Source organism: Corvus cornix, chromosome 2, assembly GCF_000738735.6.
Source record: "Corvus cornix cornix isolate S_Up_H32 chromosome 2, ASM73873v5, whole genome shotgun sequence".
NCBI classification, from domain to species: domain Eukaryota; kingdom Metazoa; phylum Chordata; class Aves; order Passeriformes; family Corvidae; genus Corvus; species Corvus cornix.
In genome coordinates this window covers 146,324,553-146,352,526 of record NC_046333.1, presented here as the reverse complement: position 1 = coordinate 146,352,526, position 27,974 = coordinate 146,324,553, and the positions used below count along the sequence as shown (strand labels likewise).

Below are 27,974 nucleotides of genomic sequence, written 5' to 3'. Positions count from 1 at the left end.
TCCTTTGTTGCAGGACATGTCTAAACATCAAGAGACATTTGTTCCAAAGTATTCCTTTGCTTTGCTTAATAAACCATTAGAAAGATAAGAAATGTAATACCATAATTTTATTTTTTGAGTTCCAGAGGCCCAAAATCTAATAAGAGAGGAACACTGAATTTCATGTTATTTATGTTGGACCTTTGCTCCAAAGTAACTTCAACAAATGAAACCAGACCAGCATAAAAGCAGAAGAAACATCCTACAGAAAAATAAATTGATGATCTGGGCACAAATCATATTTATTAGAATGATTAGGGTTATGGACTTTGAGAAAACACAATATCAAAAGCAAGTTTTCAGCCTGTGCAACTGTGGATGGTGGTCTCATTAGAGAGAGCCTGACCTTAAATGGTGCAGATGGGCTTGCTACAGATAAGAGTTACTTTTTAGAAGCTAATTAAGAGTATTAGAGTTTCAATCATGGGATTATATTGTAATGTCAGTTTAGACAGCAGGATCTTCAAATGCCCACACATTCATAGCACTGCTATGCTTATTAGGGAATCATCTGGAAGATTGGGACATAAGTGATCTGGAAAGGAGCTGGAATCAAAAAACCTGGCTCCATCATTAAGTCTTTCATTGATTTGTTGGGTAAAATTTATTTTTTACCTCTTTGGGCTCCCGTCAGGATGTGGGGACTCGTGAGTGTAGTTGTGGTACAAAGAAGATGACGCTGTCCCCAGAATCTCCTGAGTGGCTCAGAGCTCTCTCTATTGCATGGACACCAGCAGGATAATGACTTCTACCAACCAAATGAAACTCTTTTTCTCCAAACCTGAAAATTTTTCAGTCCAAAATGACAGAAACTGGGAACAAATGGGAACAAATGGTTCTTTGGTAGATTGAAATCCAGTTAGACATCAAAATGAGATGTTGGCAGAAAACTTCCTACCAGCTGCACCTCAGTCTCTTTGGAAGAAGCAGGTCGTTCTCGTGAGCAGATGTAGGTGGCAGAAAACAGTAAGTAGGAGACAATCATCTGTTGACTTCTTCTGCTGTGCTGTCTCAAGGAATTCCTGCCAACTCTGTGCTCTTCTCCTCCTGGCTAGCACAAATATCCTGAGGCATGTATATGTACACTGAGACCAGAGAGAAATATTACTTCTGAGGTAGCAGACTTTCGCAGGTTCTGTTGAGCTCAATCTCTGTAGTTTAAAAAAAAAGATCTGATGAAATTGAAGCATTATTTGTATTATGATATTATACTTTTTTTCATTAGTAAATTCAATGAGTTCTTAAGTTGTATGCATGGCTGAGAATGTTCTATTGCTTGTTTTATTTCCATGAATAAGATCCACTTTAACAGCTGCACAATATTTATTTTCTCACAGAGGGATTAATATGGCACAAAATAGTGAAGGTTTTGTCACATTGCTGTATTCACTGCCAACTATAACCTGATTTGGGATAACATACAGAAGTACATCAGGGAACATCTGATTTTATAGCTTTTAAATTCAGTATAATACAAACTCAGCTCTCTTACCGAGAATTAAAGTCATTGCTGGACAGAGGATTTTTGAACAAAGAACAAATCCATTATTCATTATACAAAGTTCCAGACCCAGTGTTTTTCCTTTAGATTCATTGCCTTTGTGTAATAGTGCCTTTATTTGAGAAAGTTTGGGGTTTTCTCATCATATGAAAGTAACTTCTCTGAGTAGTGATTTTTATCTTGAGTTTTTTTGGTTTTTGGTGGGTTTTTTTTAACCAAAATGTTTCAAAGAGGTTTATTGACCATGTAATGTGATACTGAGAAATCAGAAGGAGGAACATGAGATCTGAGTCCCAAACTCTTTGCATGTTTGAGACAAATCAGAAATTATGGATGTGATTTCCAGTGTCAAAGTCAGTGCCACCATTTTCTATAGAAGCCCTGTATGTTTTAACCAGGGACTGTCCATTAAGTAGATTGCTCCCAAATAATGAGCAGTAAATACTAATAACCTGTGAATTAACTAAATCCTGAAAGAAGTGGATGCCAAACACAATTTAAGCATGACTAAATACCAGTTTTTCAGAACACATAGAAGAACTAAGCATTTAGGAGTCGATGCTAAGTGCAGTCAGACCAACAAGGCCACTCCTGTTTGTGGGATCAGGACTACGGAGCTTGGGGAAAGAAATAGACACAGGTTCTGGAAACTTCAGCATGCATTATATAAGAAATGCTGCTGCAAATGAATTGCTTCATTTCCTGTCTAGGTCTGAATTAAATAATTTTGAAAATTATGCTCCCAGTTTTTTCTCTCTGGACCAAGGCCATGCACCCCAAGAAAAAGCTATGGGCCTTGTTCTTCACTCCTCAGCTTAGCAGTAGTCCTCCTGTCAGCCAAGAGATGTTCATTTCTCCCTTTCACCTAGCCTAGTCATAAATCCTAATCACTTGTTCTTGAATGGAACACAGTGTTTTTCAGTCTGCCTCATCATTCATTTTGTTGCAAAGGGAAAACGAATGTCTCTGAGGAGAAACCTTTGTGAGGGGATGTGGTGTAAAATTTTTCTGCGCTAACAAATAGTCAACAACTTCATTTATATTTCTTTCTCGGCTTGTGCTTCTTGCTAATGGGATGTAGCATCAGAGTTTGTTCTGCCTTCTGCTGGCACTCCCACTTTCATTTTACTCATTATTTACTACCTGTACATATTGCACCTTGTATGTTTCAGGGTATATTGAGGTATCCCCTTTCAAGCGACTAATTAAGTGCATAGGGACCTCTGATCAGATACCTTTGCAGAGAGGCTGGAAACAGAGATCAAGTTTCCAGACTCCAGGTTCTCTTATCAGAGATCACTGAGGAACCACAGGTTGTGGAAGCAGGTCCTTAACCTCCTTCACATCCATGTTCCCTCAGATCAGAGAGCAGACAAGCAATCTGCAATGCAATGCGAATTTGCAGCACAAAAGCATGGGAGTACAGAAGCTTACATGTGACAAAGCAGTAGAAAATGAAGTGTGCAACAATAATGTGAACATCCTGCCTTGATACTGTTTTGGTGCTTGCCAGTTGGTGGAAAGCTTCAACAATGGTTTAAAAATAATTTTCTTTGCTATTATTATTAATATTATTATTATTATTAATTACTTTTAAATGAGCTTCACTTAGTGATGTATTTGTGATATATTCAAGGAGATGTTTTTTTCCTTGAAGATATCAAAGGGGGGGAGAGAAATCTTGTTACTTAACTGAAAAAATTAGCCTGATACAGCTCATTGACTATAAAGTCATGAGCGCTTTTTGGACCAGTAGCTGACAACTTACAAATGGCATCTGTGCTGCCATGACCGTGAAACTCATTATTTGGGAACTACCTATTTAATGGACAGTCCCTGTCTGGTTTGTTGCAATATCCATAAATAATAGTTGTAACCAAAAGGACTTCTGTAGCAAAAGGTGGAGCTGCCTTTGACACTGGGAATCAAATTTAGGTGGTTAGTAGAGATCAGTTTGTCTGAATGTTGTTTTAGCTGAGCCTTAAAGTAGATGAAAGTTTATTAAAAAATATTTTCACAAAGCAAGCAGACAGTTGAAATCACTGCTGTGAATTCAGTGGGCTCTGGAAGGAAACTTTTGTTGTTGTGATTGATCTGAAGGGTTTAGAAAAGCATTTTCTTTCCAGAGTTTTCCCCCGTCATTTTTTCAGGAGCTCTGTGCTTTCTCCTGTGATCCCAGCATCTGTTTCCTCTTCTTTTTGGTTCCTTTTCATCACTGAAAAAGAAAGGGTGAGGCAAAGAGAAGATACATGAAGAGGGAAAAGGGATATTATTAGTTTAACATTTTTTTGGAAACCTTTTTGATTTCTAATGAAGGTATTTTTTTTTGACACCCAAAGGAAATAGTTCATTTTTACCAACCTGTAGTGCACAGACTAGTGCTTTCAACTTCTCCTGTGGAGAATAAATTAAGTGAGGCTCATCTGCCTTATTTATATGCAAATACATGTAACTAAATTCACAGTGCCTAATATAAAAACATGAAAGGACTCAAATCCCTCAAACAGAAAATTTAGGAATAGCTCTGCAACTGGCCTTAGTGTTGACTCCATTGGCCAAACATTCTGAGGGCACCAGTCATGTCTCTGAGCCTTCAGAGCTACTTTGGGGTATCAGGCCCAGCCTCCAGCTGCCTGTCCAGAAGGATGGGGCTTGCTGAAAGGTCCTCAGACACCTCAGAGCATCTAGATGGCACTAGCAGCCTGTATTTAGGTACATGAACTGAGCCTCAGGGGTATGATTCAGCTTCAAAAGTAGACACTCGGATCTCTACAGTGTGCTCTAGATGTCTACACTCTCATACTGAACAGAGACCCAGGTCTGAATTTGTCTGCACACAAACTTCTAAAGGTCTGTGAAATGCCCAGGAGCATCTCTATGGGGCTGGCAGATCCCAGAGTGGGTGAGCTGAATGCTTTCCAGCCTCCCTCAGCTGTGCTGGGTTTCTGCACGTTGCTCACAGCCAGACATCTCTGCCGGAGATGTTTCCATCGAGGAATCTCAGTCTGGAGCTGGCAGCCCTGGGTGGCACCTGAGCTCTCACACCCCGCAGGCTCAGCCAGGAACAGATGGGGGAAGTACTGCAAAGCAGGCCCTGACTGTCCGGGTGGCAGCTCGATAAAATGACAGCCTTGCGCCCTTGCTTGACAGGCGTTCTTGAGAAATCAAGGAGAACCAGGATGGCTCAGTGAGGGTGGAAGGAAGGAGCATCACTATTCCCTTTAACCGGAGAGCTGGTAACAGCCGTGACCAAGTGACTCCCTCTAGCTCTGAACACCTTCTACTCTGCTGCTGATCTGAGTTTGGCAGGCAAACTGTTCATAAAATTGATTTATAAGGGAAGAGGTCACAGGAAATCCTTTTACAACACAGTTCATCTTGTATATAACTAGGAGGCCAGGGTGCATTTTTGACACATACACTCAACCTACTTTTTAGAGAGGTGAGTGGGCAAATCTGCATCATTCTCTGAATTGCACTGAATTAACACTGCACTGAGAAATGATCTACTTGTAGAGATTCTTACCTGACCCCCTGAACTGTATCAAGGCTAATAGTTTCAGGACCACTCTTCTGAGATATAGGAATCCCTTTAGTTTAAAAATAGAGAAAGTTTGGATTTTAAGTATCTCAGAAAGTTATTATTATATTTACAAGGAGAAAAAAATTACCTAGATATTCAGGTGACAGAAAACCTTGAGGAGTTATGCAATGAACCCTAGACCACAATTTTTTGTCTGTATTTTCTCATACAACAGGTAGGGAAACTGAGGCATAGTACAATTGCAAGTTTTCCATGGAATCCCTCAACAAGAAAGGCTGATGTGAGCCTCACATGTGTATCTTTAAATTTATCTCTTCTACACAGGAGTCAGATTGAAGTAGGAGTGTGTTATGACTCTCTTCTCTAGTAAACCCCGAAATGCACCAGGAGAATGTGTGCAGTTAATTACCAAGTTTCAGTTTTAACTTCTCCAACTAAATCTCCATAGCAAAAATGCAGGAACACTCCAGACTAGGAGTCCTAATGAAAGGAAATGCATTCCTTGTCTCAGTGAGTGAAATGAAGTGGACACTTCTTCATCTCTTCAATAAATTCTTGATGAAGAAGACTCAAGACTAATTTTCTAAGCTCCCCACTGTGAAATGTTGCACACTTGAAATGTTGCACACTTAATATTTTAATAACATTGTAACCCTCCCTCACAGGGAAAGAATAGATTATGACCATCCTTTTCACAGTATTCCTGATTTATACCCATCTGAGATGAGAGACTCTGGAGGTTTATCATAAAAGTGATGACCCAGCAACTTGTGGGGCGGTGATAAATATTGCAGGAGATATCCATACATAAAAAAGTCTTTTATAGAACATTAATCACTGCTAAGTTAATGCTGTGGGATGTTTTACTATTTTGTAAGTACTAAATGATTCATTAAAAAAGCTGATTTACTCTGAACTTTGACCTGAACCTTTGGAAGAATGAGAACACAGTTTCAGGAGCAGCCAAACTTCACTTTGCATGTGAGTTCCCTTTTTTTCTTGTCCTCTTTTCCTTCCCATAATCTTTCTCTGGATTTCCCACCTTAAGGAGTGTGGGTGAGCTCATGCACCACTCAGAACTACAGAGTGTGAATACTCACCCCTTTAATTTATAATGCTGGACCTCAGACACTCCAGCAGCACTTCTCGTTTTACCGCACAAATCTTTATTCCTCTTGATACTTTTTTCCTGCCCTGGGCTTAGCCCGAGCCTTAGGCAGTGTTCATCTGAGTGGATGCAAAGGCATGATTCATCTCTGCAAAGGCAAGCATCTGCTCTGACAAGTGTGACACCCTGAACTTGTGGTTCCACAAGCCTTTCTTCAGCTAGAAGGGGAATGTACAAAGGAGCCTTCACCTTTATAGCCATCCCTGGCAAATACTGCTTGGATGACATTACATTCTTGCAGTTGAGAAATTCCAATTTTAGCTAGGCTACCCCACATCAGAACTACCCATCTAATCAATGAAGAGAAACAGGTCTTTTGGGGAATATTTCTCTCACCCTAAAATAGGGCAGAGAAGCTGTGAAAGCTGTGATCTACATGCACCTGCTTCTCTTCACAGTCTTTAAAAAAAAAGCCAAGGCAATTTGCTCAGATACAGACATTTATAGATAGATGAGGTGATCTCATCCCTCAGCATCAGTTTCAGCTATGTGAGATGCTTTGGGGCATCGTGACTACCCCCAGTTGTCCCCTTTGGAAGACCCTGATCCTGTCTTCAATCAGTCAGTCCTGCAGATCTCTGGATCATGTGATCTCCCTTGAACATCTCCAGTGGCACCTGACACCCATATGTGGATAAATGAGTTGAGTCCTTGGTATCACTTCTTTGTACTCCTCCACACACCTTGCACAGTATCTATTTGAAATCGGAAAGCAATCCCGCTTGTTCACATTTTAAGAAGGACCCTATTTTTTACAAGAGCCTGCTGCAAATGCAGCAAATTAGAGTCAAAGCTGAACTTCTGAATTGCAATCTCTAAAAATAAGACTCCTTTTTACCACTGACAGGCAAGTAGATCATCAGCTCATGCAATCCAGTTGCAGGCCAGTGGTGTCCAGGTTCGAAGGGTTTGGTTGTGGCTCACTCTACAGATAACAGACATTTTCAGCATCCTGTGTAATTCTGTCCCTGCCCGGCTCTGTGGGGTCCCGCGTGCCCCCACAGATGCACGGGTGGGTTCAGTGTTACAGTCGGTAGCAAAGAGTTGAGAAGGGCATTTGTGTGTGCTCCACCAGGAGCATTTATTGCTGCTACACTGTCAAAGGGTGAAGAGGCAAATATGAACATGATCCCAAAGCTCACAGTTTTATCTGGGGGTGGGAAAAGGTGGGAGTAGGGAACGGGGACCAGTGGGGAAGTTCTGGGGGAGTGACAAGGGGTAGAGGCTGACAGCCAACTGGGGAATCCAAACTGGGGTGGATTAACATAACAGAACAAGCATCCTGGGAGAAGCCTTTTTGGTCACCCTAACATAAAGTGGTTCTTGTGGTACTGGGGACTTGTCTTACTGAAAACTCTGTGTCCCTTGTAATGTATGTTCACCAGCCACCACACTGTGGACCATGGCTGACCTTCATGTGCTTGTTTCTTTCCTTGGCTGACCCAGTTTATTTGCTTCACTCAGATTGATTTCCTTGGCAAATGTGGAAACTTTCTACTTGCTTTTACTACTGCCCCAGCAAGCAACATCTGATGAGCTGTGGGCATCCGCCAGCTGTAGCTGCTGGCACAGGTCTCCTCTGTGCAGGTGTCTCATTGCACTCTCATGTTACAGCTGAACACCTGTGTGGCATAAGACATTCAAGGATTTATGGAAAGCAGGACGGTATCTGAATGGAAAAAAGTTCTGGTTTCAGAATTCTTTTTAATTTTTGATGGGAGAGCTTGAAACAGAGAATTTGGGTGTCTCCTGTAGATTATTCAGTGGGGCTTTTGTTCCAGAACATCCTTGCTAGCAAACTGCATAACTAAAAGAACAGGAATTTATGACTGCACCAGATTAGGAAACACACAGACAAGTAGGATGAACAGAACAGATAGAATATCTTGAATATTTTTATAAAATGATCAGTATATATCACAATTTAGACTTGATTCTTCCTACCGAGTATAACTTGACCACAGCAAACCTAGAACACAGACCAGAGTGCACTGATGCCCTCTTATTTGAAACTAAGTTTTAAGATAACAATCCCTCCAGTTTATTGAGAGATAGAAGTACAGAAAAACTTCGCTGCATTTTAGCAATGCTGGAAACTCTTTCTATTCCTTTTATTTTAGTCATCCATTTTCCTGTCAATGTCTGTATTTTTGAATTATCGCAATATCCAACCACACAGAAAAACTCATACGTTAGGTTGGCTTAAAAGAAAAGCAACCTTGTAAACATTTTGCTGGAGGTTTTAAATGTTAATGAGCCAGAGTGACGTTCTTGCTGTGGGCAACCCACGCATCCCTACGAAGTGTAAACAGCAAGAAGGAATTACAGAGGATGGTATAAGGAGGTATAATTGTCTGTAATGGGCTGGAATTACTGAAGGGAAGATTTAGGCACATTTTAGGGAAATGTCTGTGAGCACTGGTAAGATGGGGCTGTTCTTGGTTTTCTTGGACCAGTGTTGTTGCAGTGGACATCAGAGAACCTTGTTAAAGGGCAGGGAAGTGTCCCACAAGAAAAAGTTGTGCAGCAGCAAAGTATTGTATTTATAGAGAGGTTCTCTACATCCAGACTGCTTTTTTGGTCCCATCCCTACCATGTGATAATTTTATATCTGGCAACAAGAGAAAAGGGAAGTGAGGATCTGGTTACCACCACTGAAACTGTTAATTTCTCTGTCTGCTTTCTGCCTCACTACAGAATGCTCTGAAGGACAAGCTTAACCAACCATTTCTTGCTCCTGAGGTCAAAACAGAACTACTGTTGCATGTATAATACAATGTGCATTGAATGTCCAGTAAATTCAGCTTTTCTAGGAAATCTTAGATTTACTGAAGAGATCCCCTATGTTGCCCATATACCAGAGACCTAAGCTACTGAGAGGAGGAGCCATAGCTCAGAGCCCTTTCATGCCAATGCATCTTGATGAGCAGCCCTTCCCAGACAAAAAACTGTAGCATCATTGGTCAGCAGTAGATGTTTTTTAAAGAAAATTCTTGTTCTTTGAGATGTTTTGCTGTAATGAGGAGAAAAGAAATCAAGAAACTCTCTATAATTAATGCAATTTGTTAAATAAAGAGAAATTGTGGCTATTACTAGAGGGAAACAGGTGGTTATGTTCATGCAAATTTATAAAATGTTGGGAAGGACATCTTGATTCTGAAGTCAGACTGCACTGAAATCTAATTGCTAATGTAATTCTAGAAGAAACTAAAGCTATTGCAAAAGTGATTTCCCACTTGGAAAAGTCTGTGGGGAGCCAGACTTCCTTGCCTCTTATCACAACTAAAGGAGCCTTTTAGAGAGGGAGGCTTCTCAGGTGATGGGTGCAATGATATGAGATGGGACCTGAAATTCTCCTTCCTGCTCTGTCTGGTTCAAATCATGGACATGACCTTGAAGCTTTACTTTCTTACATGAGAAAGAACCACAAAGGGAGGGTGAAAATTACCCTAATCTACATGTGGGAACTGTGGAACCATGTCACAGGCAGTGTGACAGCACCTGGGGTTAATGGGGAACAAAAGAGGCCCTGGTAGCAGATGCATAGCATGTCTCTCCCTCACTTCTCTAGGTTAGCAATGATTAGGTATGCAAAGTGGAGCAATTCCCACAGGAAGCTGGAGAGGCCAGGGAGAGCCTGGCTGCTGGAGGGGGCTTATAATCCGATCTCTTTGTGCTGTCTCTCCCTGCCTTTTTTATTTTAATCAAATGTTTTGTTTCTGTTGAAATTGGTACAGGCATCTCAAAAATGGCTCCATTGTGAAAGATTCTCATTTTCCTGCCAAAAGTCATTTTAGTGGGACATGCTGGAAAATCCTTTTGTTTGCTGGCAATCCCTCCTTGTGGAAGACCAGCTGCTCATTTCTGGTAGCAAAGCAGGTATTAATTCCTCAAGGGCAATTCACTGTCAGGGCCAAGCCTGCCCAAAGGCAAGTGCAAAACCTAGGGAAGCTACTGGGAAGGATGGCATGGATTTAAAGACAAAGACTTTGGCTGCAGCAGAATCTGTCTTTGCCTGGGAAATGACTCATGACCTTGTGGCAGCCTGCAGGGCAACACCTCCTCCTGTTAAGAACATTCTTGGCCATTCTGGGCCCCATCACTTCAGCCTGTGGTTCTTCTTTGGGCTTTTGCCATTTCTCCTCCACATCAGGATCTTCTGACTGACACCCAGTTCAGCCAGTTCTCTAGAAGGGGCTGTGAGAAACACGTCTGGGCAGATTGGCCTCATGAGGACAGAGATGGTTGATGTCATCTGTCAGGAAATCAGTCAGAAATGTACAAAACTCTGAGTACTGCAGGCTTATTGGCAGGAGTTTCAGATACAAATATCGTAGAGGCACCAGTAAGCCTATGACACCTAAGGAGGCAGTTTTCTCACCAGGGGCTGCTTCATTCCTTTCATCTAGTGTCTCTGTTCCTGGCTGCTCTTCACTTCCTTTTTCCTTCCCCTCTCTTTCGTGAAAATAAGCAGAATTAATTTCTTTCCTTTAATATAGATGTTGGTTGTCTTGGGAAAAACCTACTTCATGTGTCTAGGTAATGAACCCTCTGTTAAGAGCTATGGTATTTTTAGGAGTTGCTTGCATATATAATCATGCCTTGCATTGCCAGGTATTTTATAGCACACCAGATTTTCCAACATTGTCAGACTCTCTTTATTTCTTTACTGATAAATAGGCATACATCTCACTGGCAGTGATGATAAGCTTAGCTGCAGGAGCTACAAGAGTAGAAATCAGAGACCAAACATGACACTTTTTTTGTACCAGCAGTCCTATTCTCCATCATCCTGCTAATGCTGGTAGAGAGGCTCTAGACTTACACAGGGGAATTTGAAGAGTATAGATTTCTGGGAAACTAAATGTGTCACAGATGGTGGTAGCAGCTACCCTAACTTAACTCAGTGAATGCTGGACTGCTTTGTGTCTGAGAGGAAAGAGCTGAATTAATAAATAGCTGTCTGCCCCTCCGAAAATAAGCTCTAATATGCAATTAAAGTGAAAGATTTCCCTTCTGAGGGTGTGGGGAGCTGTTAGATAAAATTATAGGAGGACCAGATGTGAAAAGTACTGTTATTTAACATATTTAAAAATGAGGTTAATTAAAAGAAATGAAAAAAATAGAGTCTGTCTTTTAAGAGGAATGCATTTGTAAACTCCCCTGCTAACATCTGTATCACTAGGGAGAGTGTAAGGACTAGCTATGCTACATAGCAGAGAGATGACTAATTACAGAACACACACACACTTGGATTTCCTTAATATAATAATGAGAATTTATTCAGCAGTGGCAGGGAGCAGCAAGCTCAGTGCTGCAATATTATTATTATTTATTTCTATTCCAGTGCTGCACATAGGAATGAATGGAAATGGGACTCCCTCTCATGCTGGGTGCAGCATAAGCACAAATTGGGTGATTGACTCCTGCAGCTTAAACACTGCTCTCTGTAGCCATTTCCTGTGGGGATTAGAGTCCAGCTCTGAGGATGTTGGAGCAGGTAGCTTTTTCCCTTTGACTTGTAGGAGTTAATTTTCCATTAGGTGTACTAAAGGTTTGACCAGCTGAGCACTAGCAGAGGGATCATGTAGAGCTGAGGATGTACATGAAAGGGTACAAATGGAAGTTGCATTGGACAAGCAGGCTGGTAGCACAGGCATATAAATTAAACTATTCATAATCCCTGGATGAGGAGGTTTGATTATTGCAAGAACTGCTTATTTCAGGGAAACTTAGAAATTCAAAATTCCTGTGGCTTCCTATGTGTCCCAGAGACTATGAAACACCTAGCAACGTGTCTCCATGATGTAACCAGTTCCTAAGCCTCTCCCTTTTGTAGGGACAGGATTTGCTTATGCTCCTGGAAAAGAAAGGGATTTGAATAAATTTGAACCACGGACCAGCCTAATTCCAGGTGATAGGCAGGAGATTCAAATGCTTTTCCCCATCTCTGTCCTCTGCTTTGGGAGCACAGTGCCATGCTCTCCCTGCTCTGTGGACAGCCCTGCAGCAGGCTGACAGAGAAGACATTTCAGAGGAGCCTCACTGGTTAAGACTCATTCCCAGCTGCAGTCCTGTTGCATAATCCTCCTACTGTCACCTGTGAAATGAGGTAATGTGTAGAATCTCACCTGTGACGTCACAAAAACATCAAGAAGTTTACCTACAACATCTGTTGAGGGGAAAAATTTTGGTTTGGATGGTATTTCCTTACACTAGGAAGTCTCAGGTCTTTTGCAATCCTACTGATTTGCAGCCTATGATGTAGATTGTGTGGCATACTAACTGAGAAAGGAAATCAGGACACATTTAGGTCATTATTGTCACCAGTATTTCTTTGTTTCCAGTGAATTCTTGCAGCATTTATTACAATTGCACTTTGCCAATATAAGAGTCTTCATTATCAGAAAATATTTATAAGCTCAGGATCCTCTTCCCAATCCTTACCTGAACTGGATGCAAAGAAAGAGATTAAGACTAGGATAACTATATCCTGATCTTTTCCCAGGATATTGTCCCAGTTTGCTAAGACATTTGGCTCAGTAATTTCTGGATTCTTTTTTTTTTGTAAAGCCCATCTGTTTTCTCTCCCATTATATAATTGATTCTATCTACAGTCACTTATAAACATAGAATGTAATGAATGATCTCATTTTTTTCTTTTTTAACTTGCTGGTTTTATGTTATTTCTTCTATTTTGCTGGAAAAGGCAGCTGGAAGTTGTTCAACCTTTCCCTGTCTCAATGCAACTTATGATATTACAGAGCTTTTTCATATCAGTTATTTCATTTCCAGGCAAGTAAATGAAGGAGTTCCTCAAATGGAGACTGTAAGTGTACTTTGGGAGCTATAACACTATCCTGGAACGAACCATGTTTGTTGGGAATGTTACAGATTTTCTTTGTCACTAATCGGAATGTATATGTAATTGGGTTTACTCTGGAAAGTCTGCAGTAATCAATATCTTTGGTCAGGATCCAATATTGACTCCCTAAAATTCTGGAGTTATCAGCATTGCCTGAGCATGCAGTGCTGCTGATGCAAATGATTCAGTTGCCTAAACACAGGTGTGTAGTATGAGAAGTCCTGAGTTATCCAAGATAATTGTGCAGGAAAAATGAGATGAGGTCTGAAGGGGACCTAAGATTCTGAAATCTGCTCTGGACTTTCTGAAGGCCAGATGAGATAACCCAGGAAATTTCAGGTGACATATTCTGTCTCCTTTTAGCCAAGTGACTCTCCTCTACACTATGGAAAGCAAACCCTTCTTTATGAGGGTACACATGTAAGAAATTAGGCTCTTGCTTTCAGATAGTTCAGTTTAAGAAAGTTGTTGCCATCATTTTCACTTACAGACAATGATAATTTTTATCCTAATCTATGTGACTAGAGAGGGAGCTTCAGCTGTGCTGTAAGCAACTGTTTACTGAATCCACATTTGGTTTGCATTGCTGTCATTTCTCTGGATGTTCTTGTGTGGCTTTATTTATATGTTATAATTAAAAGAACTTAGAAGCTCTTGGATGTCTTCTTCATTTATGCATCTTTTAATCAGAAAATTCAATAGTTAAGAATTGGGGCATGTGAAGATACAGCCATTTAATCTCCTGCTGTGATCTTGTTATATGTCCCGAATTAATTGATACCAAGCAAAGTTAGAACTCGGATAAAAATGTCATTTGGGATTAATCCTGGGTGTATTTGCAGGTCAGGCTGATGATTTAATACGTGTCAGCTGTACAAGACTGCTGAGTCTTGCATTTGGTCTTGTCTTGGGGTGCCAGACATCCTTGTCCTAGAGATAGACACTCACTAAATACCCTGTGGTGCATTTCCCAGAAGAGGAGGTTTTGGTGTGGATGGTCCAGTCCACTTCCAAAGGCCTTGTGACATCTGGAGTTGCTGTCACACCTGTGTCAGTGGGGCATGCTCTCTTTTGTCACTGCCAAGGCCAAATCCTCTAGGGTCACGGGAACTCTCCCAGCTGAAATGCACACACAACCATCTGGTCCAGTTGGGTTCCACAGATCGCTTCACAGGGGCAATACTCAGCTCCCTACAGATAAGTAATCACGTAAATCAGCTGGATCCTTGAGAAAAGTCCTCTTTAAAAGCACATATATGATGATGTCATTTCCTTAAAGAAGATCACTGTGCCCCAATTTGTGGCTGTAGGAAGGAGAAGCTGCTTACAGTGGTGTTTTGGACACTTTTATCTTTCTGTTGCCATGGATGAGTGAAAAGAACAGATCTCTCCCTGCTACTGTTTGCCTGGAAAGAACAAAGATGTGGACAAAAGACTCAGCTGGTTGAATACCCATTTTCTCCTGGAAGTAAGCAGGTATTCAGCCAGCTGTTTGAATGGCTGGAAGAGTAAAAAGGGTAAAAGGGCTGGGGACTCCCACAGGTTTCTAGCCTGTTCAGTTTTTCAACCTTTTCCTTCACTTGCAGCCTGTGAGAAGGAAATACACTGACAAATATCATGAAAGACAGCATAACTTCACAGCAGTTTTCCTGCAGAGAGCTGAAATGAAGTTTTTCAACTTTTCTCTTGTGCTACCTCTGAAAACAAGGACAAAAGAGCCATTGTTTCTGGGAAAGCTGAGTTTCACCTGCATTCTCCTGACAGTGATTCTGTGTAGCACAAATCAGAAATTATGCAAGAAGAATGCTTTGATACTCTGCTATTGATATGTATGCAATACTAAATGAATTAGAAGCTATACATAGATGATTATAATGTGTCAGCATCTTGGAAATGATAGAAGTAAATGACACCCTTTCTCACAGACACGATACTGAGAAAAAGACTTGAACATTGAAAAAAAAAAGTGGGATCCCCATTTTCCCTGAAGGAGAGAAGGCTCAAAGTAAAGCCCATTGAGGCAAATCTTGCATCAGGTTTACTACTGCTGTATCTCTCTGTTGTAGAGCCATGGAGTTACGGGGAGAAGAACTTGATTGCAAATACTGTTTACTGTCAGGTCCATTTCCCTGGTATTCTTCTGCTTAGTGTATTTTTCTGTGTTTTGCCTTTGGTCAGCTCCTCATGCCATTAAATAAACAGTAGATCAATGTTATCTGTCCCTCTCTCACTCAAATACCTGTAAAAATGACAGCTGAAATTGATCAGAAATTCATGGTTGGAGTCTCACCACCAGTTTGCACCGGCTGAGAATCTGATCCTAGTGCTGGTTTTTTGGGTTTTTTGTTACCTACATTTGATTAGATATCCCTTCCTTGAAGCCTCTGTAAACATGTGTTCTTTAATTCTATTTTAAATTCTCCCTGGACTAAGAATGTCTCTAATTTGTCCCTGCATAACGTGTCTAGAAGAATACTTTTCAGTGTTAAAATGCTTTAGAGAGCATTTTAAAAACCCTTTATGGAGACACTAATGGAATTTTCCTCCTTTCTACCCAGCATTCCCCTTTCTGAAACTTAAAAAATATACCAAACAGTATAATGTAGAAAATGAATTGTTTAAAATCAGGCATCTTTCCTCTCCTTCCTTCCCCCATGTAAAGCAATTTTCTTTTTAAATGTTTCAAAATGTGCAGCTGTGCAACTCTAACAGGATGTCCTTAGCTATCGGAAACATATGAGCATCTGTATGCTTTCTGACTCAAATTGTTTTAATTCAATTTTAGTGTACACTTGATGTGATGAATTCAAGTCATGTAACTATTGAATAAGCATTGGGGAAGATGGATGAAGATGGGAAAGAGTAATGTGTCATCAAATGACACATTTTCTTCCACCCTATCTCAATGTCAAGGACACAAAAGGGAATGAATTAGTTTGAACAAATATACTTAGAGACTTGTATTCTGTTATCTGTTGCATTGGTCCCGGTTTGAATTCATACTGTCAAGAATGCCTGTGGGTACTGAACTGAAGATTTACAGGGAAGAGGTAGCAGCTAGGGGAGAAGTATGAATAATGGGGATCTTGGTGACCCCTCTGTAATGTTTTATATTCACTGGAGTTGCTGGTGTTGCCTCTGTCCAGGTTTCCTTTGAGACAATGAAGGATGATCCCAAGACAAGAATGCTGTCACCAGCCAGGGAAGCCCTGCTGCCTGTTCTTTTTGCTGTCACAAACTTTCCTTGGGATCTTGGGCTAACCACACAACCAGGCTTGAGGCACGGCCTTGGCAGATGTGGAGAGTGAATTAGTGCAGCTTAATGTGTGCTGCGTTGGCTGGTCACGTTTGTGCTTTTGGCTGCCCCCAGCATGAATGTGTCAGCTCCTGCCCCAGGAGGGGGCTGGTGGAAACAGAGCCCATGTTTTGTGCACTGTCATCACTGAAGAGTCATATGTAATGCCATGGTAAACAATAGCTGTGAGTAATAATCTGACAATACAGTTTATAAAATATTGTCAAAATTATTATCCATTGGTTTTAAACAAAACTGACAGAAATGTAGTTAAATTCATCCTGATTTATTGGTGATTCAACAGCACACTTCAGTTGCAGTAAGGGAGGGGGAAAACCACATATTTCATCTTTTGAGGGACTGGGGTCTAAATTCCGATTCAAGGAAGAGTCTGGTTGTTTAATATTCATCTTTAGAACCAAGGGCTGCTGTAAATCCTTCCTATGTTGGTTAGTTAACTGGTGTTTTGTATTCCTGATATATTGATTAAGAGACTAAATTAAACAGCTTCTGTTAGATTAGCAGCTGGTTAGAGCATGGTGTAAATAATGCCATGGTTGCGGGACTGATCTCTGTAAGAGCTGGACTCGATGATCCTTGTGGGTCCCTTCCAATGCAGAATATTCTGTGATTCTTGGAGCAGGGCAGCAGTGAAGGCTGTGTGACCTCTTCTGGAGATGCTGAGGAGCCCCCATCACTCTGCAAAGGCAGACCTGGTGTTTTGATGGATGTGCAGTGAATGCAAGAGCCTGCCATGTGTGTCTCACAAAGTTTTTATGGAAATCTTCATAGGAGGGGAAACATGGTAAGGTAAGAGCATGAATCTTCGCAGTGTCTGCTTTCAAAGGGTTCAGGAAACCAGTCATGATATAGCAGAAAACTACTAACTGATGGTAATGTGTGACCACTACCAAGAAACTCCATATCTCAGCAGCTTTTTCCTCTATGAATTGCACTGATTGCCTTTCTGAATATGATGGGGCTTCATCTGTGCTTTGCAAAGTGCTTTGCAGGTCTTCTCTGAGATGCACAAAATGCCTGATATTTGCATGACACACTGTTGTTAAGTAAGGATATGACCTTCTGCTACCAAAAGCTTTCACTCAAGGCCTCTGTTCACTGACAGCAGAAGTGACCTGGTTCCAAGCCATGCTTGGCTCAGACCAGGCTTTCTCAGGGATATTTTTCCATGCCACATCCAGTGATTGTTTTGAATGAGACACCTGGTGCCTCTCTGAACTGGTTGGGCTTTTTGTTTTGTTCTGTTTTGTTTCATCAGCAGTGATGGAGGGGAGTTTTGAACAAAGCTGCTCACAGCAAACATGTCAAGTTTGCCTTTTCCTCAACACACAGCCAGGAGACATTGTTGGGAAAGCACCTCTGCCAAGATGCACTTGACATGCAAACAATATCCAAAGAAAGGGGTGGCCCCAAACAGAGCTTTCATTGGAGCCTTCAGAAATTTTTTTTAATGCATGTGAATAAAGGAGGCTGGCGGGGACCTTATTGCTCTGTACAACTCCCTGAGAGGAGGCTGTAGCCAGCTGGGGGTCACTCTCTTCTCCAAGGTAACAAGTGACAGGACCTGAGGAAATGGCCTCAAATTGTCCCAGTGGAGATTTAGATTTGATATTAGGAAAAATTTCTTCACTGAAAGGGTGGTCACACATTGGAACAGGCTGCCCAGAGAAGTGGTGGAATCATAACCCCTGGAAATGTTCAAAAACATGTGGATGTGGTGCTTGGAGACAGAGTGGGTTGGGCAGGGTGGGAGTGTAGGGTTAGTGGTTGGACTCAATGGTCTTAGAGGTCTTTTCCATCCTTAATGATTCTACAATTCTATGAATTGGGATATTACCTGGACTCAACATGGCACAAATTTCCTCTGCCTTTTCTCTATACCTCATCCCACAAGCCAAATTTGTCACTCCACATAATTCTTTTAGGTATTCCATAGGTAAACCCAAAACAAATTGCTCCCTGTCCAAAACCAATTGTTTTTCTTTAAAGAAATATAAACATCTATTATCTCAGTATATCTTGTGTACTAAGGAGATAACCACAGTTATAAGAAAATCTGATTTTTGTCCAGAAGAAAATTACAGACTTGTAACTGTGAAATACCACACTTCTGACCAAAACCAATAATAATAATAATAATAAAAATGCTGAGATCTCCAAAGTGGAATCAGATTTTAGACATATGTTGTATTAAATGGACAAGTATCTGATTCTTTGAGATTTCTTTGAAAGATAAAAAAAAGACAAAGAGCTCTTCAAAGTTCACCATTAAGATGCAAATCTGTAGGCAAGAGGGCTTGGTCTGTAATTATCTGCTAAGTCAAATAATAGGGACAAAGTATACCTGAGGAGAATTTGGGTTAGTTGAAAGACATGTTTTGTCAAGTCAAAATTATTAAGAATTTTTTATATATTTATATTTTTTTCAGTGTCTGGAAGGTAAAGACTGAAAAATGACATGTATTCACCCAGGAAAACCCTATCCTCTGTAAGGGCTGTGTTGAACAGCTTACAAAGTGATTACTTCATTCTTTCTCTTTCTCTCTCTGGGCTCATTGTGCTATCAGATACTTTTTTGTACCTCCCATGATGGTGTCAGCATCTCTTACACAGGGGAGCAGTTTTGTCAGGGTAAAATACATGGTATTTTAACAGCACTATTGTGTTCTAAAGAAGTTCACAGCACTGTCTGAGTTCTCCCCACCATGCACTGCTTCAGCAGCAGCTGTGGAGTAAAACGGATGAATTTGCTGCAGTGGGGAAAACTACTCAAGCAGGCAGCAGGGATTGCCTCTTCCCTGAGGTCCCATTCCCCTACTTCAGGCTCCCTCCTGCCTTTGCCAACCAGAAACCTGCTTTTGCTGCTTCCCATAACACCCCTCCCACCTCTATGTCCCCTTCAATTCACTGCACCTGCAAAAATTTATTTCATTGTTTTTGCTGAGGTTCACTCTTCAGGCAGACAGTTCAGCATTTGCAAACTTTCATAGATGACTTCACTGGGGTGAGGTGCACTGAGGCATTCCCTTGTTTGCCCCATTATAATTTTCTGAGTTGGTAGAGGCAATAATTCAAAGTCTATATTTCAGCATTTTTTTCTCTCTTGAGTTCTGTGTTATTCTGAGGACTGTCCCGAGACATTTGAGAAAGCAATTTACCTGTGTGCAGTTTTTATTGTGATGAATTGTCCCATGTGTTTTGTGTCAGCTATTATGCCAGATCAACTCTCTGAGGACTTTGCTGTTCCTGTTAGTGGCACCTGTAGTAAAGTTACCTCAGTGACATAACTTGATTTGCTGAGGAAGCTGGTAAGAATTGGAGTCCTGTCTATTACTGAGACCATCCATCCTCTTTAATTTTGTGGGCAGTAGTGTTTTCTTGCTGTATAAAAGCTTGCATGCCAAGGAGGTCAGCTTGGTATAAACTACAAAAGGGGATTTGAAGACCTCTTGAATTTTGTGGAAATAGAAGTCAGACTTTGGGGATGGCATAGAGATTCAAGTGAAAGCTGGGGACTTTAGAGGTTTTAGCCTTTCACAGCTCCTTCCTTGTAAGGTCGTTTTGTTGTTTTTCTGCTGATTAGCAGTGGAAATTAATCATAAAGAACAGCAGGAAATTATGGGAAAGCCTGCTTTCATGGCATAGCATTAATAGGTGAGAAGATTCATCCCACAATGAGTGAAAAATTCCTAGAGGGTAAGTTTCATTTTTAACCATAACTAAACTCAAAAGACATTGAAGAGTACCCTCTGAGGCTGAGCTGGTCAGTGGAGAGGACCCAAAGAGTCACAACAAAGTGCCTACTAGGTAAAAGCCTTGGGGTTGTTCTCACACTGTCTGTAAGGAGTCTGATTTTCAGAGTTAGTGATCTGAACTTCTGCCTGTAGCTTTTGGCACCTGCAGCCTGTCTGATGGCTGGGCACTGACGGGTTTGAGGATTTTGGCGTTGTGCAACATGATTTCAGCAGGTGAATTCCCACCACAGGTTTTCCTCACTGGAGAAACTCATTCAGTTCTCCTTCATCTTTCTGGACACCAGCAATCAGGGAGTTTGTAGGGATTTCTGTCTTTAAGGTTTTCTCTCCCATCTCTAGAGTGTTGGAAGAAGGTTGAAATGCAATAGGAGAAAAGGACAGAGGGAATCAGACTAAGATGGGGGAATGTGATAATGACAGCAAAGAGGCTGATTTCATTGTAAAAATATAAATATTAAAAAGAGAAATAGATTAAAAAATATAATTGTCTAAGCAATAGTATAGTTTTTAGTCTTGTATATGCTTGTAGACATCACAGCATTTTTATGCTTAGTTTTCTTTCTTTTTGCTTTGTTCCTTTCCTCTAGCCCATTTACATTTTAAGCCTAGCAGGTTCCTGGTGTCTCAGCTTTGTAGCAGTTGCATTATTCCTTTATTTTATTAGAAAAAATACACACAACTCTGCACACAACTGCAGAGATGGGAACAAACTTTTTAGCAGGGCCCGTTTCAATAGGCCAAGGGGTAATGGGTTTAAACTGAAGGAGGGTGGACTTAGCTTAGATAAAAGCAAGATGTTTTTTGCAATGAGGATTGTGAAACCCTGGAACAGGTTGCCCAGAGAGGTGATGGATGCCCCATTCCTGAAAACATTCAAGGTCAGGTTGGATGGGGCTCTGAGCAATCTGTCTAGCGGAAGGTGTCCCTGCACTTTGCAGGGGGTTTGGACTTTTTAAACTGGGGGTTTAAATGTCTCTTCCACCCCAAATAATTCTGTGATTCTAAGATGCTTCAGATGGACAGCAGATTGCCATAGACACGAGCACTGCTGCCTCCCTCAGCAGAATCTACAAGTCTGACTGCAGATACTGCAAAAGGAGGATGCAATGTGAGTGCATGATCTGGTGAAAAAAAACCCCATTCTGCAATCATAAAAAGCATCAATGCAAAACTCTCCTCTAAGGCCTTCAAACCAAAGTTAATAACATTAACATGCTCTAGATGATGGCTTCTCTTCAACACTTACCCAGGGCAACAAAAGGCAACTTTCTCCCTGGTGTCCTGGTGAAAGTAAAGCTGAATGTTACCTTCTGCTTTCTCTCACCTCTCCCTCTTCATAGCTCTCCTTTCAGTGCAGGTCTAACACAATTCTGCTTAGTTTGTAAAGCTTGACAAGATCACCGCTCAAGGTGCTAAGTTTGTAAGGTGCATTCATTTTTCATTTCAAATTCTGCCTCTCAAGCTATCTATAGTTCAGCATTTAGGCAGCAAATAAAGCTGTAGCTGGTGAGCTGAGCAGAAAACAGAGATGATAAATGAGTTAATATTGAGTTTGTCACAAGGCAATTTGCTGTATGAATTAAAACACAAATTGGCCCATGGGTTTAGGGTTTACCAGCCCTGTTACAAAATATGTTAGTGCAGAAATCTGGTGATAGTGTGTTTGAAGGTCTATTTTTCTTAAAGTTGGGCAACTTGGCTGTCCTCTCCCTCTGGCACAAAGTCAAAAGAATAGAGAAGAGCACTGTGCTCATATGAGTGATGCTTTAAAAGGGGAGTGTCATATACATGCATTAAATTAATCTCCTCAGGTCAGGGGAGCTGTCTGCTTAGCAGCATCTGTCCATAAAGTATTATGTACTTGTGGTCCCATTTCCTGAGGTCTAATGAATTTTTATGTTAAATGGTACTCTGAGCTAATCTCCTCTTCTTTTGGCAGTCACAGTAACCATTGCTGTTAATTAAAGTAGTACCCGACTCCATGCTAGAGGACAGGACCCTGTGCCATGAGCACAGTACATTCCTACAACTCACAACAGCTCCTATCATGAAAAACTGAGACCTGTAGGAGAAAGGATTTAACATGAAAAAACGCTAAGTGTTGCATTAACCTCCATTTTTATTTTCATTTGGAGCAGTGCAATCATATTGCCCTTGTCTAAGAGGGCAGCTCACCTTGCACTCCCTCTCTTGCAGCCTGAAGACATCAGGTCTGGGTTCATGAGGTTTGTGCTCCATCACAGCATCCCTCCATCTCAGAAACTAAGTCTCTGAAGGGCTGCACTTTTCAGCCATGGTCTGTCTTCACTTGGTGACTCCAAGTCCTTTTTATCCGGTGACAGCCTCTTCACAACAATTTCCTTTTCACCCATAGCAAACTGAATAACAAGGAAAGGAACACAGAGCTGTGTGTATTTTTGGCTAGTGCCAATCATAAATGTCCTAATGAATTCTCATAAATCCCAGTCAGTCAAGCAAACTCCATCTCAATGCATGAGGGGATGTAGTGACATATTCTTCCCTCTTTCACATGTCCCGTGGGCTCCATGTGTCTGCAGAGCATCCACCAACACTATTTTCACCACAGGATAAAACATTCCCTAGATCCCTGCTGTAAGCCTGAGAAGAGCAGACTGTGGAGGACAGCAAGTACCTTTCCATGAACTACACCACCCCCTTATTTTTCCGGGAATTCATGATTGTTCCTTTAATTTTTTTCTTTTATTTTTGTTTAAATTTACCCAGCCATCTTGGGCAGTAATGCATATATGTAAATTAAAATGCTTGTTAAAAATAATATGCAGATCTCCCTCAGTCTCCTGGCTGCCTGTTGGGTTACCAAGCATGTTATCAATCATGGTTTATTTATTTTCCCTAACCTGCCTTAAGATCAGGGAATACTGCCTTTATCTTAGAGAGGGGAAGCTGAAGCAGAGTGGATAAAGCCTTGACGTCAAAGGTGTGTAGGTGAAATGGGATCCAGAGGAAAGCAGTCTTTTAAACTATGAGATTCTTAACTAACTTGAAAGTTTTGGGCCTATGGGACTTAATGTCGTGCAAAGAAGGCTGTGGAAAAGCAGGGAGCTGAGCCCAAGGTTCTGTGTGCTTAAACAATCACTTTGTAGTGATCCAGATTTCACTGGATGCAGTTATGCATAGGCCAAGTTAAGTAGCTATTCAAGTGCTAAATATTCTTTTCTCCTGAGTGAGTTTGAGAGGAGCTTTGCCCTTATCAGTTGCAAATGTGAACAAGATTAAGCCCACAGAATGAGGTGGTACTTTATGCCATCCTGAGAAGTTTCCTAAGAACCAGATCACAGAAAGAGGCTTTCCTGCCTTGGAAGGCAGGTGTCAGCTGTGGTTTTTACCTCCTGTTGGGGTGTTTCATCTCTGAAAAATTGCCTGAATCTGTCAAAGATCTGAGATCTTAATTTCTGTGGCCCTCCTGGAGACTGAGGAGATGAATTCTCCCCCAGGTTCTAATTATGTTAAACTTTGTCCTTCCTCTGCTTCTTCTGCTGCGTTGTAGCGATTTGCATCCAGCCTGCTCCCCATGCTACTGAACAGGTGCCAAAGCGGAGGCCCCTTGGATTCTGATCCTTGACACTGCTATTTGTTTGCAACCACTCAAAAGCAGAAAAACACTTACTGGTGTTCCCAGAGCCTCTCATTTTTTTACCAACACAGTGTAGAGGAAGAGGGGAAGCAGCTCTGTCTCACCCCTGGGAGGGCTGGCTGTTAGGGAAACTTGTAAAACAATTAAGTTGTATAACAAGATTATCTCGTTAACCAGAGAGCCACCTGCACAAACCTGATTCTGACTGAGCCTTGAATCTTAGTTTCGTTTAAGAGTGGGTAAATTGTAATTTGACCAAAGTGGTCTTCTTTTATGAGCTATGTAATATTTGGGGCTTGGGGATCAGAAGAAGAAAGGCCAAGCTCTGTGATCTTCAGCTGAAATCTATGGGAACTGGTGAAAAGGTTTATGGATCTGAAGTTACTGGTGAGTTAAATGTATGAAAATCAAGTTTTTTAGTTATAATTGGCTATGATCCAATGATCCTGGGTGGAATGACAAGGCAGGAGATTCCTGGAAGTGATCAAATTGTGCTTAGATAAGGCACTCGTAAACAGTAAACACAAATTATTCTTGCAACTGCTGAATTGATTATATGGACCAGTTCTTTTAGTGTATTTATTTTGGAGATGTCTTATATAAGGTTATGATATATAAGTAGTCATAAATTATGTTTGCTGGGGTGTTCACATGGAACCACAGGCCAGCTGGAATATAGGAACTGAGCAGAAGAGCCTTACCCAGTCCAGATGAAGATGTCATTACAAGGATATTCACCACAGATTCCCACCACCAATGGCAACAAGAAATGTCTGTTTGAGAGATTTGACTCCTCACGTGCTGTCCTGGGCCAAGATCCCAATAAACTGTTCTCCTCTTCAAGGAACATTCTGTCCATCAGTGTCTGTGTAACAAACTGTGCTGCAAAAATGTTAAGTATCCAGAAAGATCAATCCATGGGCATAACACACTGGGCTCTCAAAGTTGACAGTGTGTTTAACAATATCTCCCTCAACTCCAGTTCCTTATATTTAAAATGGGGATATTAATATTCTTGAAGTCTAATGAAAACAAGTTCCTCTTGGAGCACATAAAGACAATCATGATGCACTCAGAAAAAAGTGAATAATTAATTCAAACGTGCAGAGTTTGAATAAGTCATGACAAAAAGGATGCAGAGTTGCCATTGAACAGTGGCATTGAGTTGGAGTTTTGAATAACTACCTGGTCAGTGCCCATCGTGACTTATGTGCAATCCATGGCATAGGGGCCCAGTGGGGAAACTCTGTGTTTAAGTCACTAAAGTCTTTCACAGTACCCAGGAAGAATGAATAAAAAGGAATGGAAAGTTAAATGGCTGTTCCATTTTCGGTATTTTCTTGACTGTTGAATGCTTTGACCATAAATCTTGCAATTGTGTCACATACATTTCTGGACATGAGTGGTAATAAATATCAGTTCATTAGGGCCAAAAAGCTCATTTACCATATCCCCTTACAACTTCTTGATGAAATAGTTTGTGTCCTGTGAGACTGGCTTTATAAGAAGTGGAACATTGCTTTTTCTTTTCATAAAGCTTTACCATGACACATGCAATGACAAACACTGTGCTACACCAGGATGTGTTTGTGTTTACTCTGCTTGAGACTCCCCATCAGCCCTCACCACTGTTAATAATTCTGTCATCGAAGCTGAGATTTCCATGGGAAGCATATCGGCAAGGTTAAACAAACAAAGTGAAGGACTAAGGAAAAATAAGCAAATTGCATCATGGAAATCTGTGTCCCTGCTGCGGGCTAACAGCATACCAGCATATGGAAGAGTTGCCAAGAAAGGGATTAGGGGACTTCAGAGTTTCTTAGAGAGGAACCAGGGCAGACAGAGCTCACTAAAATGGAGATTGGTTTTTCTTGTGGATCCCGATAATTCTTTCCTCGAGCTCATTTCTATCTTCCTTCATTCAATGTGACTCCAAGTGTCTTGATGTATTTCTGTATTTCTGTCTGGATAAATCCATGCTTTAAGATTTACTTTGGCAGCATTTTATCTGAGCTGGTATCTCTGCTATATCTAGATGAAAAAAAAATCAACAAACCAACAAAAATCCCCAACAAAAACCCAACACAGAAAGTGGTGCTAATGTCAAGTTTGATTTAAGAATCAAGTGGACATACCAACCTCAAGCAGGCATAAAGCAGTCCATAGCCTGTGAGTTACTGTTACTGTGAGAAAAAGTAGAAACATCCCAGATATTAATGAGCATCTTGAAATTGCAGAGTTCAGGATTAGCAATGAGATATTTGAAGTAATGTTGTATTAGGAGTGAGTTGCAGCTTGCCTGTGTTTTACAATTAATCCTGAAAGACAGGAAGGGATGTATTGTCCTTGTTGTGTAATTATGTTACAGAGGTTCTTTCATTAAACTCTACAATGGCAGCTGAGCACTTCTTGTGCAGTCGATGCTGTGTGAAACACAGCAGTGACCCTGCTTTTCAACTGCACGTCAGGGGACCAGCAGGAATGTGCATTCCTGCACATGCAACACAGCCATAGCGGAAGTGAAAAACATCTCAGAGAGAGACTCTTCTGTGCTTCTGGCTGTTTCTGATTCTGTTTACCCCAGAGAAGATTACAGAGAAATTAAAAAAGATCAGACATGTTATAAGTGATATGTCCCTGTACAAGATATCTCTGAGACTGGTGATGCTCTTATAATGGTAGTGAGACCTTGCTGGGCTGCACTCTTTACTCAGCTGCTGTGTTTAGACCCAGCAGCTGGGTGCATTGTATGTGTGGTCATACTGGCTTCCAGAGATGCCTGGCTAGAAGTAGGTTCACTTTTTAAAGCTTCATGTCTTTGGCTTGATAGAGGGAGCTTGCTCCTTGTCCATTCATGCTGAAATGCCAGCCAACACCGATAAGTACCTGGCCCTCAGTCAGGTCACCCCTTGTTCTTTCCCCTGCAAGCATCAATCATATAATCACAGAATGGTTTGGGTTGGAAGGGACTTTAAAGGTAATCCAGTTCCAAAATCCTTGCCATGGCAGGGACACCTTCCACCAGACCAGGTTGATCAAAGCCCCATCCTGCCTGGCTTTGGGCCCTGCCAGGGATGGGACATCCACAGCTTCTCTAGGCAACCTGTTCCAGTGCCTCACCATCCTCACAGTAAAGAATTTCTTCCTAACATCTAATCTAAACCCATTCTCTTTCAGTTTGAAGCCATTCCTCCTTGCCCTGTCACTACATGCCCTTGTAAATAATCCCTTTCTGGCTTTCTTGCATCACCTGATAAACTGATTCTCCCTGATCTGAACTAGGTTGGCTTGTTAGGACAGGTGTCAAGGATCAGGAGGCCTATGTCCTGTGTGAAAAAGGATAGACTGGGTAGCTACAGATTTTCAGCCCTTCTTTGCAGGTTGGCTCCCGATGAGTGCAAGAAAAGGAACAAAGCTGAGGAGAGCGAGCTGTCTGACACTGCATGTTCCCATCACCCTTTATCTACGCAGGCGGAAGCCTGCCAGTTACAGCCAGGAGTCAGAATAAGCTTCCTAGCTGGAGCTGTGCATTTTAATTAACTGCTGTGCACTTGGTGCCTGAGCAGTGACATAAAGCAGATTTTTTAGCTGGATTTTAGAAAGCTTTGAAAAGATACTTTATGGGGAGGAATCTCCTATTTTTGGAGGGCAGGTGCAGACTCTCTGTAGGTAAATATTTCTTACAAGAGGAATGTTAAATTTTATACATACCAGATCTTGAGATACGGCACACCAATACTGCACTGTTGAAGCCAGGAATTGTTCTGATTTATTTCAGCAGCAGATACGACCTGCTCAGGAAAACAGGGGAAAACAAATTTTTAAAAAAGAGAGAACAGGGAAAGTGAAAAGAAAACAAGAAACTCTGGCAGTTTGTTGCTTTAATTAACTTCCCTTTTTATCCCCCAGAACATTATTTTGGCCCCATTTGCACTGCTGTAGCTGGACTGTGATAGCTTACAGGCAGTCATTGGAGAATCTTTGGCTAAGCTGGGTGAAGCTGATGGAAAGATTGCCTTATTTTATTGAGTCTGAGAGCAGACACGCATCAGTGGGTGTTTTCTAAGAAATACAGACCCTTATCAATTTTTTCTCCTGCTGTGCAGGGGAGATGTCTTAGGGCTGTTGTTGCCTTTGTTCCATCACAATGCTCCTCTGCCAGCCTCAGTG

At 41.3% G+C, this 27,974-nt stretch overlaps 2 protein-coding genes and 1 long non-coding RNA gene across 8 annotated transcripts in view; 2 read left to right on the top strand and 1 right to left on the bottom strand.

Moving 5' to 3' along the window:
* KCNQ3 (potassium voltage-gated channel subfamily Q member 3) overlaps nucleotides 1-27,974 on the top strand; it is a 203,934-nt gene that overhangs the window by 54,318 nt on the left and 121,642 nt on the right. The window contains exon 1 of one of the 4 annotated variants that reach the window (XM_010404759.2): nucleotides 17,200-17,222. The exons of the other annotated variants lie outside the window; for them this stretch is intronic. Within the exon in view, the coding sequence (XP_010403061.1) occupies nucleotides 17,215-17,222 (8 nt within the window). The 5' untranslated portion in view covers nucleotides 17,200-17,214. Of the gene's footprint in view, nucleotides 1-17,199; nucleotides 17,223-27,974 lie in introns of those variants that run through there. 4 annotated transcript variants of the gene reach the window in all.
* DNAAF11 (dynein axonemal assembly factor 11) overlaps nucleotides 1-27,974 on the top strand; it is a 255,970-nt gene that overhangs the window by 142,834 nt on the left and 85,162 nt on the right. The gene's annotated exons all lie outside the window — the stretch shown is intronic.
* LOC109145368 lies at nucleotides 130-27,974 on the bottom strand. Of its 3 annotated transcripts, none has more exons than XR_005601376.1 (3): nucleotides 27,766-27,869; nucleotides 27,516-27,595; nucleotides 130-1,190 (listed from the first exon to the last, which is right to left on the bottom strand). It is a non-coding gene; the product is annotated as an uncharacterized LOC109145368 (long non-coding RNA). The 3 variants fall into 3 exon arrangements; XR_002046697.2 differs by lacking the exons at nucleotides 130-1,190; nucleotides 27,766-27,869 and adding exons at nucleotides 2,809-3,755; nucleotides 27,882-27,974; XR_002046696.2 differs by lacking the exon at nucleotides 130-1,190 and adding an exon at nucleotides 2,809-3,755.